Here is a 13,403-nt window from a genome sequence, read left to right on the forward strand (position 1 = left end):
TCTCCCTGCTAGTGCAGGTTCAGCTTGAGCAGGTGGCACAGGACCACATCCAGGTGGATGTTGAATAACTCCAAAGTAGTGGAGACTCCACAGCCTCTTTGGGCAGTCTGTTCCAGTGCTCTGTCACCCTCAAAGTAAAGAGGTCTGCTCTCATGTTCAGATGGACCTTGCTGGATCCCAGTGTGTGATTGTGGCCCCTATTCCTGTTGCTGGGCACCTCTGAAAATAGTCTGTCCCCATCTTCTTGTCATCTGCCTTTTTTATAAGCATTTATAAGATTCACTGTGTCTTCTCTAGCATAAGAGACCTAGGTCTCTGAGCCTTTCCTGATCTGGAGATGCTAATCATCAGTCCCCTAACCATCTAATCATTCTTGAAATCTGAAAAGAAGCTCAAGTACCAAAAATTCAAAGATGGAGTTTTCCTGCTTGTAGCAACACTTATTTTCCCTTGTACCAGTGAGCAAGCTATTACATTCTTTTTCCATTAACGTTTTAGACATTGACTTCTTTCCCATTTTTCTCAAGTAATTATTAATTTGTCTTCAAATACAATTATGTTTAAAGGAAAAATTTTAAGGTATGTATTCAACGTGATTTTGAGCTAAAGTATCTAAATATTTATAGAGACAATAGTATTAACCTGAAAATAGGTACCTAGTACAGTATGTACTTTTTCATTCCTTTTTTTTTGATATTTCACTCAGTCCTTGGTTTTTTTTTTATCATTCAAGTAGATTCTATGCACAATAGCATGATATGCTTCTTTATTTTCTCCAATAAACATGTTTATAGAATTCAGAATCCTTACTTGCTTATCACAAAGGTGATTACATTTGTATGTAGAGATTACTCATGGAAGTAGTTGGGACCAAAAGCATGACTAAAAGCATGCTTTTTGACTTCAGTGTTGTTTATGAAATACCTGTTTGAAGACGATGTGATTCCAGGTGATGGTGGTTGTTTTGGGCTTTTTGAGGTTTTGTTGTTGTTGGGGTTTTTTGTTGTTTTGTTTTATTTTATTTTTTAATATCAGATAAACCTAAGAATGGCTTAATATAAGAAGATTCTGGTCATTGACCAGAAAAATGAAGAATCTCATGGACGTCATTGGAAGTGTTTGAAGTCAGGCTCTGCAGCAGATTAAGCACCCTGACCTATTGAAAGATGTCCCTGCCTGTGGCAGGCATGCTGGACTAGATGATCTCTAAAGGTCCCTTCCAACTCTAACTATCCTATGACTGATTCGTTGACATAACTGATAAAGCTAGGAAAAGAAAACTAACTTTTTCACTGCCCTTTTCAAGCTAGGTTAACAATCCAGCTAGTTTGGCAGTCAGGTTAGTGAATGATACAGGATTTATGAAAATTACACAAATGTTTTCAGTTCTTACTGAGACAGAAGGGAAGCAAGAACAGATTTTTAAGACCAAGCTTGTGTTCTTTTTTTAAAGCAGATGATTAACAGTCATCAGGTAAATGCATAAGGATCTTTTATGTCTGATTGTGTACTTCTGTGCTGTGTACTGGTTTTGTAATATATTAAAACTGAAATCTGCTAAATTTAGAGAATTGCATCTAGCATATGTTCAGCAGTATTTACTGCGAGGTGTATATTAATTACAAATTTCTTGATATTCCTACCAATACATTCAGATCCTTGATTTTCTAAGGATGGATGAAGTGCGAGCCAGCTCTGTACAGATTCCAGAAAGTGGCTTCCGAAAAATATGTTGGGCGTTTCTAAAGGTATTATAAATGTCTAAATAAGAAACAAAATATATAAAACTTATTATGCAGATATGTAAAAGACACTAGCCCTACTAAGTGGGGAAACATTTTTTAATATTTCCAGGCAACAGATAGGGGAGAAACAAATCCTTGTTTACTTGGTTATCTCCTTTCCCTCTTCCTTTGCCTCATAAAATTCACAGTAAAAAGCTTAACAGTAAAGAATATGTGTATTTTAAGAAAGTGTAGAATGTAAGATTTTTTTCTTTTGTTCTTAAAGTACAGAAGGTGTTGAGGGTTTGTGTGTCCATGAGAGTTTATGTGGAAACAATGTGACAAATCCCCTAATTTCTGTACCTCGGCTATTTTGTATTATAGGGGCATTTTCAGTTGGCCAGCCTTTGAAAAGAACTTGCCAGCCTGATTATAATATATCTGCCAGTTTTTAATTGTAGAATTTGAAGAGTTGCAGCAGTGAGAGACAAATAATTTAGCCAGCATGTCATGTACCTTTTTGCCCCTTTTTGAGATGCCTGTTTGTGCCAATTTGGCCTTTGAGGACTGGCAAGGTATTACATGTGATTACATGTGATAATTTGCCTGAGATTTGTTCATTAACACCTACCCCCATGGATGGTAGATCTTAACAGCCAGTGAGCAGTCCACAACATAAGAAATACAGGAGAGGATGATGGACATTAGCTCAGGGGAAGGGGAGGGATCTCCATATCATTACATACAGAGTCTCTTCTAAGCTTTTCCCGAGATGAATCTACAGGAATGAGAAGACTTGTATCCTATATCAGTGTATAGTTGGTGGAAACTGTGCATCCAGTTATTCAGCACAGCCTACTTGTGAACAAAGAGAAGGGTGAAATTGCTAACTCATAAATAAAAATAAAATTGTAGTCTCTTCTTCATTCCTACTGCATCTGGCTGCATTATCCTTTTGTCTGTATCAGCTGAAGTAAAAATGTACTGATAAACAGTGGTCAGTGTTAATGGTAGCAGGTACAGACAAAATGAAGAGCATAAGCACCAATTTTTATCTGAGTTTGGAGAGCTCAATGTCCTCTCAAGTTGGAAGAGTTGCTGCTTTGCTGTATCTTCTGGTCTGGGTCAAGACCTTACCAACATCCTTTGCTGCAATGTTCAAATGGTTGGATTTGAATGAGGCTTTTGGGGATTGATAGTCCTTTGGATAGTTCCAGCAAGTAGTAATTAACAAACAAACAAACAAAAGTGTTATTGTAGAGGTCTTCTCACATATAGGACATTACTGTTGTGTGTATGCAGCATGTTTCAAAACTAAGCTGCCATTTATTACATATTTGTATCATTACCACTTTTTGGGATAGCATATTTCCCCAGTGGAAAGTGGATTTTAAGATACTAGAAGTAATCAATGACTTTTATTACTTGTGTTAACACTTTTTTTCCCTATTTTTAATCACACTTTAAGCTTGTAGGTGCAAATGGAGTTCTAAATGTTGATGGAAAGCTTCGTCTGCAATTATATTACCCACCTCCAAGGACGAAGTCACATTCAAATGTTGTTGAGGTTTATGACTGGTGGGCAAAATGTCCTAGAAATCGTTACCCATCGACTTTATACGTAACTGTAAGAGGCATAAAATTGCCAGATCAAGTAAGTTAAATTTATAATACATATAAATATATTTACAGATAAGCAGACGTTTCTGTAAGAGCTAGTAACTAGCTAGAATGTCTGTGTGTGCATGTATGTAAAAGCTGTACTTATGTACAGTATATAAAACAACTAGTACATAACTAGCTATTTTTAAAACTTTGTATGTTAAGATATGTCTTCCAAACTCTTCCCTTCTTAGCTTTCTTAGAAAAACAGGTGTACATATTTTGCCATTGACAGTCAGAAAACTTTGCCGAAGATTGATAATCCCTTTTTATTAAGAAATGCATTTTAAGTTAAAAGTACCTTTTAATATTGTCACATATTCCACTGTGAATTTCAAAAATATTTTTTCCTGATACTTTGTTTTGTTTTGTTAAGGTTGCTCCTTATTTGAGCTCTATGATAGCCATTCAGCAGGAGCAAAGTAGTGCAACAAGTGAGCCCCAGGGAGAGGGATCTAAGAAATCATGTGAACCCTTTGCAGAGGAGCAAAAGCAATCTTTTAGATGGACAAGAATACCTGGACAGGTGAAGTGGTTTCTTTGTTTTTTAAATAAAATAATGTAAAGATCTGCTATATTTCTGTTTTATGCAATTTCAGGTTTTTTGCAATAAGTAATAGTAAGCAAATAATTCATTAGAGCAAATTAAAAAAAAAAACCAAACAAAAAACAAAGTTTAAAAAAAAAAAGTACAGGATGCTTAGCTTCTTACAAAATATGGTTGATATAGTAATTTTTTTCTCAGAACAGCCAGGTATTTTTTTTTCCAGAATTCTGTAATAATAAGAAGGAATATGGCTTGTCACGTAGTGGAAGTAAGACAGGGAAAACAGTTCTCAGATTTCACCTTGGGTGGAAGTATGTTTTCTTGTTTCATTTTGTAGGTAGCATGATGTGCCATGCCTATTTGCCAAAGACTATTAAAGCAGATACGCTTGTTTAAAAATGAATACTCAAAATTATTACTTCCTTTTCACACATTTAAATTAATAATTTACCTCTTTCACACATTTGAATTAGTAATTTACCTTTAAAGCTAAATTAACTTTTTTAAGAATCAGTGTATTTATGTATTTCTCCATGTCCACTGATGGGTGGTATGTTACTTTTTACAAAATGTTCTATACGATTATGAGTTAATGGATACATGAATATTATTTTTATGTGAATTGTAGTTACATAACCTATAAATAGAAGTTTATTCTGTGTTGAATAAGTGTTTCAACATTGTAATATCTTATTTTAGAGAGGTAAAAAGGCTTAGGGAGGCTTAAGTACATATATAGTTTATAATAATACGTGGTTACACTTAATCTGAAATGAACAGCATATTGTATTTTCTGTTTGTATACTTTTAAATGCATATGAGTTAATGTTCCTTTTTTCATTGAAAAAGGTAAGTCAGGTTTGGGTTAAACTATTACATAACTACTCTGAATATTTCAAATTATTAATTTGAAATTAATCAATTATTGAAATTCATTAAGCTTCTAATTTAGTTCTGGAGAAAACCTCATGGCTGTAAAGAAAATATTTGGAAGAGAGGAAGGGTGGCTAAAATACCTGTGCATTTTTCTGAAGTTTTCTCTCCAATTATTTTTTTAAAAATGAGAAATGAAAATACTGATGACAAATGCTAAAGGTGCTTTGGAAGACCAGAGGTTTGAGTGCCTGTAATTAGTCTTCTGAGCTCATACTGCAATCATTAAGTTACTGGAAGTTGTACTTAGACTCTTTAAAGAAGCTTGATTTACTCTACATCTTTTACTATTGATGATAGTCATTATTAAGTATGTCTTAAGAGTAAGGAAATTATTTCAATTATAAATTTTCTTAGATTTTTAAAACTTACTGGTTATCTGTAGTAATGGGGTATAAAAGAATATGTTTCAGGCCTCTGGCTGCGCAGAGTGTTTGAGCCTAGTGCTAGCATCTGAGGACAGTGTGAGTGGGGTCTGTGTGAGATGCGAGCAGGTGAACGACCTCCTATGCCTGGTGGCAGAGCTTAAGGAGGAAGTAGAGAGACTAAGAAGTATTAGAGACAGTGAAAGGGAAATTGATTGGTGGAGTCACCCTTTCGACCGCAAAAGAAATCCAAAAGGAGTCGGTGAAGCCCTGCCCCTCCCTCCATCAGACAGTTGTTGCAAACCAGGTGGATAGGGTGGAATGGAAACAGGTCCCCCATCGGAAAGGTAAAAGAATCCCCTCCCAACCCCCACCATCCTCCCAGGTGCCCTTAAAGAACACATATGAGGCCCTGGACTCAGAAAATGAGGCAGAGGCCAGACAAGAGGAAGATCTCTCGGAAAGGTCTCCTGCTCGCCCCCTGTTTACCAGACGGGTTACAACTACAGCTACGAAGAAAAGAAGAAGGGTAGTTGTAGTTGGTGACTCCCTTCTGAGGGGAACTGAGGGCCCTATATGTCGACCTGACCCATCCCACAGAGAGGTCTGCTGCCTTCCCGGTGCCCGTGTGAGGGATATTAGTAGGAGACTCCCTCAACTAATTCAGCCCACAGATTATTATCCACTGTTGGTAGTCCAGGCTGGCAGTGATGACATTGCTGGACAAAGTACAAAGTTGATGATAAGATTTATTTCTTTATTTATTCCCCTTTAAATTCCCTTAGGATCTTACTAGCTTTTTAAAACTTACATGACAGGAACTAAGAATGTGTCTTGAGCATTGGGTAATTTATATTCCTAGCTGTGTAATCCCAATTCTTTCCTGAAAAGCCAGGCTTGCCGCATACCGAACAAGCATCTGCTTTCACTGCGAGGTGGAGATATGGGCTGTTTCTGTATACGTTTCTCTCATGATGGGAGAACCCTGGCAGCAGCATGTGCAGGAAGGAATGGCTATCCCATTGTTTGTAAGTTTAAGATATGTTTGGGTTTTTTTTCCTAATAATTTGTGCAGATTGAAATTAAAGGACAAAAGATGTATTTTTAATTCTGTATTTTTAGAGGTTTCGTATGTAAATGTGTTTTGGAAATTGTTCTTCTCATTAGAGAGCATCAAGGAAAATGCTCTTTCTGTATTAATAGGGCTGGAACTGTCTTTGTGCATACATTGTAATGTATATACAATTTAGTGATACAGGTTTGGGGTATTTTTGTGCAAAAATGCTCTTTCTGTATTAATAGGGCTGGAACTGTCTTTGTGCATACATTGTAATGTATATACAATTTAGTGATACAGGTTTGGGGTATTTTTGTGCAGAGGTTGAATGGAAATACTAAAACATACATTCTGATAATAAAGTTTTAAGTGCACTAATGTTTCTGGCCCCTACCCCCAAAGCTTTTTAAGCCTTTCTCCTGACCTGTTGTAAAAGTTAAATAACTGGAATACTGTCATCTCTCTACGTAACTACTGGAGGCTGCAGTCTTCCATGGGTCCCCTTCAGTTGAAACTACAAATACCACTTATACTCATACGTGGGGCTTCTGCTTCACAGTACCATCAACTGCATAATTCTTAAGCCCTGCGTAAGAGTTTTGAGTTTGGGAGAGAAAGATATTTTAAGTGTATACAAAGTAAATGTTTAAACACAAGGAACAGTAAATCTAGATTACTGTATTGCATACTCCCAGGAAATTTACTCTGAGTTAATATACTTCAAAGATTGTCAGGTAATCATCAAAATCCAAATAATCATTAAAAAAATGAAAGTCCTGATTTGGATCTAAATATTTAATGTGAGTAGGCTGTTTCTTAGGGGTTAAGGCACTTATAATACCCATAAACCACTAGATGGAAGTATATGCTTGCTGTCCTTGCATATCTAGCAACTATTTAATCTTGTTCTCTGAAAGTCGGAAGATAAAGAAAATGAGTTGATTTATGCTAGCTGAAACTCAGCCTAAGATTAGACTGAATTTTAGACAAATAATTGCATGAATTGGTGGTAAATTCATACATAATTTTTATTTCTCTATTTAAACTTCACTAGTGTATGAAATTCCTTCTGGACAGCTTCTGAGAGAATTTTATGGTCACCTTAACATAGTATATGATCTTTGCTGGTCAAAAGACAGTCAATATCTTCTTACCGCATCCTCTGATGGCACTGCCAGGTCAGTATGATGATGTTCTGGGAGATAGCATCAGAAGCATTAAAAAATCCCCAACAAAGTGGTCTGGGTTTATTTCCAGTTTATTACAAACTGTGCTGTGGTATTTTAGTTAAAGATTGATTGCAGTGTGACTTAATCTGAAATATAAAAAATGTTATGGAGCTACTAATTTATGCTGTTTCGGTTTGTGGTGTAGGTGTATTTGAGACCAAAGCTTTTTCCTAAAACTACAGTATCTAAATCTGCAGTGCAGTTAAACCCAAAAGGCTTTATATTTCAAGAAGTCACTAAGACAGTTGAAAAATTCTGTCCTTTGAGAAGTTGCCTCATTATGAATGCCATATTAAATTTTCAAATTTTAACACAAAGCAGGAAATTGAAAATTTAAGATTCGTGATATGTGTATAAATTTGCCACCCTGCACCTATATATGCATTTTTTTAGGTTGTTCGGGGTGTGTTTAGTGTTTATTTATACTTAATTAGAATTATTTATATTTAGTCAAATAATTCAACTTAATTTGCTGTAAGTGAAATTTGATAGTGTTATTTTCAAGGCTGAATATGTACACATTTTCCTCTGCAATTAGGAAGTGTGCTTCAGTGCAGTGTTAATGTTAAAATCTCAATAGTGTTCAAGCCTTGAAAGCAAAATTCCCAAACCTGAAGAAAAATAAGAAAATACAGCTGATGACACTGCATACTGCTAATGTGAACAACTTCATAGGTTTTCATAAGGCTTTTTTTTTTTTAAGCTCTTCAGATGACTATCTGTTGTTTCTGTTATGCAATTCAGTAATTCTACAGGCAGTTACATAATTAAAATGCCAGAAGAATTGTTAAACAGTATATTATATATTGTATGTCTGGAACTGGTTTTTGTTGGTTTTCTGGTTTTAGCTGTGTTGTTTTGGGTTTTTTTTGGTTGCTTGTATGTATGCATAAAGTGTTTTGAGAGCTTATCCCATATTCTCGTTCTTTGAGAAACAGATTAAATGTGACTTTTTAAATATTTAATTTAATATCAATTTCACTCCTTTATGTTACCCATAAGAAGACTCAGCTGTTCCTCAATTCTTGAATTTGTGGCAGCAAGTTGAAACAGTAGTGGTCTTCCTCCTTTTTTGTACTCTGTGTAGTAACTGTATAAGTTTTTTGTTCCTGTATTTACTACCTGTTCCCTTAAGTTCCTTAAAAAGTCTCAGTTTAGGCAAGTAGTTTCATCTTTTTTCCTTTCATATTGGGAGTATTTTGCCATTGAAACATAACAGAATTTAAGGATGAGGACCAGAAGGCACTTCATAGCTTTAAAGTTATTACCAGTTTTTTACCTGGATCATCTCTCAGGCTGATTTTGAAGGGAATTTGAAGTAAAATTAGTGATCTTGGGTAAATTCTTTATATAAATATTTTATACGTTGCTCTTAAGTCATCCCAAGATTTAGTCCCACAATATTTGTGAGCAATAAATTAACCTTTATGGTGTTAGAGCACAACCGTTCTAAAAGATAGGTTGACTCCTTGTGACCTTTGCATGTTAATTTGTAGGTTATTTGCACTATACTCCAAGGGATTACAGTTTTGTAATGAACTCGCCTCAGAGTGAGCTTAGAATTCTTCACTAGCTACCAGAAGAAGTCCTCCCACCTGGAAAGGTGGCACTCAAACAATTTAATACCACATTGTAACTAAGCATTCTCTGAAATATGCTGCCTACCTGTATTTCATGATCCAGGTACCATTCCATTCTTTATGGACTCATATTTGGGGCAAGGTCCCTAATAAAATGTATCAAACAAAAAATGCTTCCTAACAAAAATCTGATTTTACAGTTATGGGTGGTGAAGGGTAGGAAATAGATGAATAGTAAGAACTGAATTTACTTGAAGGAAACATCCTTGAGATCACTGTCACTGTGTGGTATGTAAATGGACTTTTAAAGTTTTCTGGGGTTTTATTTCTATTAAGTGTTCCTAAGTGCTCCTTTGTAGGTTTTTTGTTCTGCCACCTCTTTGTACTTTTTCTGTAAATGAGTGATACCCCAGAAGACCTTAGTAATAAATAGTTTCTAATTTCTGAAAGAAAGAATCTGATTCATTACATGGAATTTTTGTGGATTTTAAAATGTGCCAAATACCCATTAAATTTGTGAGTGGTCGTGAATTTACTTTGAAGACAGAGAACTGTGTAAAGTAGTAAATGTGTCCTCATTTTTGTTAGAAAGTACCATATTAAAGGATTAAAAACAGGTGGAGCAAATTAATAGGATAAACAGGTCATGCTAATTATTTGCCAGCATTTGCTTCTAGAACCACCAACACAAAATGCAGCATCAGTTACACGTGTGCATGTGATTGCCTTATACAGTAGATATCCTAATATCCTTTTCTTTCAGAATGTGGAAAATAGAAATTCAGGCAGCATCTGCAGCACGACTTTTTCCTCATCCTTCATTTGTTTATGCTGCAAAGTACCATCCAATTGCTGACTCGGTGGTCGTGACAGGATGTTACGACTCAGTGATTAGAATCTGGAATGCAGATGTGGAAGAAATCCATGGGCAGCTGCTCCAGGAGCTTGATGGTCACAGAAGTTTCATCAATACACTTTGTTTTGATGCAGAAGGTATTTTCTTAGTACTTTTTCAAGTCTCCTTCTTTTCAGTTGAAAGCCAACTTGGGTGCTACTAGGTTGCTTTATTTCCTAGAGGCAACATGAAATCCTGTAGTAGAATAGAATAGTTTTAGCTGTGTGTTTACAGTCTGTATGTTAGTACGATGCCTTATCTGGGCAAACACAAAGGGACATATAGTCCTTGATATAAATTGAGAGTAATCAGAAAATGTAAGTGTAAAAAGGCCAGGTGAATGACTGTGTAGTGATCAGGCAGTGATGACTTGGCAAATTTGGTAATATTTTGGTTGCCATTGTCCCTATAACTAGCTGTTATTAGCAAATGTTTTGTGCATATTAGAGCAAATATTAGCAGAACATAAAGCACAGATGCTAATTTTCAAAGGAGACAAGGTGGAAAGCCTAGGACTTAGTGTAGAGAGGTAAGTTGGAAAAAGGTCAGGTTTGGCTAGAATTCTTCTAAGTGGAAGAATTATAAGTGAGCTTAAAAGCAGAAGCAGGAAAGCTAGAGAAGGCTCAGAACAGAAGAGATTGCATGATCACAAGAATAGCAAAGATGGCTCCACTGTATTGTCATTGTGTTATCAACACATTACAAAGATAAAGAAAATTATGTACCAGTGGTTAATTGTGAGAATTATAATGCTAAACTGAAGAAGCAGGAAGGCAATGAACTTTTCAACATTGACAACAAATATGAAATAACTGAGAGAAAAGGACACAGTTTTGACCACTACAAATAATATTAACTGGTAGATTAACATCTGAAGGCAAGTGAGAAAGAGTTACTCCCATGTACAAGTGAAAGGTGGAAAGAGTTGAAGATGAGTGCATGAGTTAGATGCTTGGAAGTGTTTGACTTGCTCTGGTTCCTACAAAAAAGGAAGAATTGCATTTTTATAGAAAAATAAGTATTTGTGTTTAAATTAAAAACAACTGTTGGACAACAGTGTTTCTGTTCGAGGTGCCCTCAGTGGTTGTACAGGTAGGTATTACACTCTCATATGAAGATCATTGAGCTATAAATGCTTGGGGTTTGCTGGGTCTAGAATATGAGAGAAAAAAATGATAAAACTTAATATTCACAATATCTGATTCATTCTGAATCCAAATTGATGGTATCATCTTCAGTCATGCAGTGTAAGCAACGTGTAGTTTCAATGAGTGTATCATAGCAAAAGAGGAAAGAACTGGTGTGCACCTGTTCACAAAAGTAATAGAAAAAACTGTTTCTTGTTCATGCATCCTTTTGCATTTTTTTTTTTTTGTGGTATTCTACTTACAAGATGTTATTATTTCACAGGACTCCACATGTTTTCAGGAGATAGTTCAGGACTGATAATAGTTTGGGATACATCTGTCAAAGGAAGTTCTCATCACCAGTTTGAGCACTGGAGGATTAATAAGGTAATCCTTATTAATTAACAAGTTGCTTAAACTAGCAGGGTGATTTTTATGTGAAGTGTTCCAAATACAGTAATTTGAAGTAAATTTTTTTAATATATACAATAATTTTCATTCAAATGAAAAGGTGTAATTTATTTAAATAATGGTACAAAGGAGCTGATAGAGCATGTTGTGATTCACTGACTCAGAATTTTTTAATTGTCAACTTCAATTTTTTTATATATAAAACACAAAAACGTCTGGTACTTAATACTATTGTATTAGCAGCTAAATGCTAATACATTAGATTTGTTAATTGAGATAACAATTTAATAGATCATAGGCTTTAAAATTCACTTTTTTTCATACCTTTGAGGCCAAATGTTAAATCATAATTTTTGTCTTCAACTGTATATCAGAATTTCAGTCACAGTGGAATCTGCCTGGTACTTGTGAGAAGTTAATTGCCAGTATGTAATGCTGTTAATATCAGAAGAAACCTTTTCCTTAATCAAATAGAATAAAGTGTGCAGAAAAATAGAAATGCAAGAGGAAAATTAATAATAATGTGTAAAAGCATGAGTTCTAAAACACAAAGTTAGATTTTTTTAAAATATATTTTCCTTCTTTCTGCAGGAAATAAAAGAAAATGATATTAAAGGAACACCAATAAATCATTTGGAGGTACATCCAAATGGAAGACGTTTATTAATCCATGCCAAAGACAATACTCTGAGAATCATGGATCTCAGAATGTAAGTAGATTTTTGGTAACAAATGTGCATTTCCTTTTTGTTTTAAAGTGTACTTGGGGAAAGAAAGTGCCATATAACTATTAAATGTATAGTTGTGGAGAGGAAAGATGTCCTAATAATCAAGGGTAGTTATATTAGGGTTAGGAGATTGTTCAAAAGACTTCTGTATTTCAGACAAAGATCTGTAATAATAGGTAAATTGTTTAGAACAGAGTATCCAGAAATTAATTGGTGATTTGGGAGTTTTAGGTGGCATGAAGGAGAAGACACTAATCTCCTGAAGACTGAATTAACTTTTAAAAATGCAATATGGTTATGAAAAGAACTTGGAAATCATAATATTTACTTGTACATTAGTTTATTTTGGTGGAATGGAATAAAGATCATCATCATAAGTACTGAAATGTGCAGTGATGTTCATACTCTGGGATATTAAGCAGCTGTTGAGATATTTTGAACTTAGTTTTTGATTAATTTTTTTCTAGTTTTTAATAGTTGCCCACGCAGGGGGGTTGAAACTTTATGATCTTTAAGTATCCTTCTAGCCCAAACCATCCTGTGATGCTATGAAACTACAATAAAAACTGAGGGGAAGCACAGAATTTCTTGAGTTGTTGAGGTCATTTTACTGGGTGAAGCTGAAAAGAGTCTTATTCCTATCAGTTACAAACCTTGATAAAATGCATCAGGAAAATTGGTTCCAGAAAGTCACATTAAAAATCTGAATACTCATCCTAAATGATTCATCCTTAATTTCATGGCTTTCCTCACCTTGTCAGGCAGAAAACCAAAGGTCCCTGGTATTCTATATGAATTTACCTGGGGGAAGTACCTCTTAAAGCTCTCATAGCATGAGAAACTGCATTCTTTTAAAACATACTGTTGTACATGTATATACTCTCTCAGGAAATCTTTCATGTACATATTGTATTGGATGTTTGACCTAGCTGAAGGCTTTCCAGTTTTATAGTGTATTCTTCATCTTTTACTATAAATGATAGATTATAATGAGCATGCTAGAAGGCTAAGGTATCCACTCAATCAAAAAATGGAGTTGATGGATTAACAGGAAAGTAGTTTTTGAAGCAGATAGTGTTCTTCTGTAACTTCTAAAAAGTATGAACTTTCACTTTGAGAGAGAAAATTGGAGATTCGTACTAATC

At 35.0% G+C, this 13,403-nt stretch overlaps 1 protein-coding gene across 1 annotated transcript in view; it reads left to right on the top strand.

Moving 5' to 3' along the window:
• Window positions 1–13,403, top strand: part of AHI1 (Abelson helper integration site 1) — an 89,207-nt gene that overhangs the window by 15,610 nt on the left and 60,194 nt on the right. Inside the window, exons 8-15 of the mRNA XM_030447614.1 lie at window positions 1,656–1,748; window positions 3,193–3,378; window positions 3,763–3,912; window positions 6,127–6,259; window positions 7,343–7,466; window positions 9,861–10,090; window positions 11,403–11,506; window positions 12,122–12,240. Coding sequence (XP_030303474.1) covers window positions 1,656–1,748; window positions 3,193–3,378; window positions 3,763–3,912; window positions 6,127–6,259; window positions 7,343–7,466; window positions 9,861–10,090; window positions 11,403–11,506; window positions 12,122–12,240 — 1,139 coding nt within the window. The remainder of the gene's footprint in view (window positions 1–1,655; window positions 1,749–3,192; window positions 3,379–3,762; window positions 3,913–6,126; window positions 6,260–7,342; window positions 7,467–9,860; window positions 10,091–11,402; window positions 11,507–12,121; window positions 12,241–13,403) is intronic.

Source organism: Calypte anna, chromosome 3 (assembly GCF_003957555.1).
Source record: "Calypte anna isolate BGI_N300 chromosome 3, bCalAnn1_v1.p, whole genome shotgun sequence".
NCBI classification, from domain to species: Eukaryota; Metazoa; Chordata; class Aves; order Apodiformes; family Trochilidae; genus Calypte; species Calypte anna.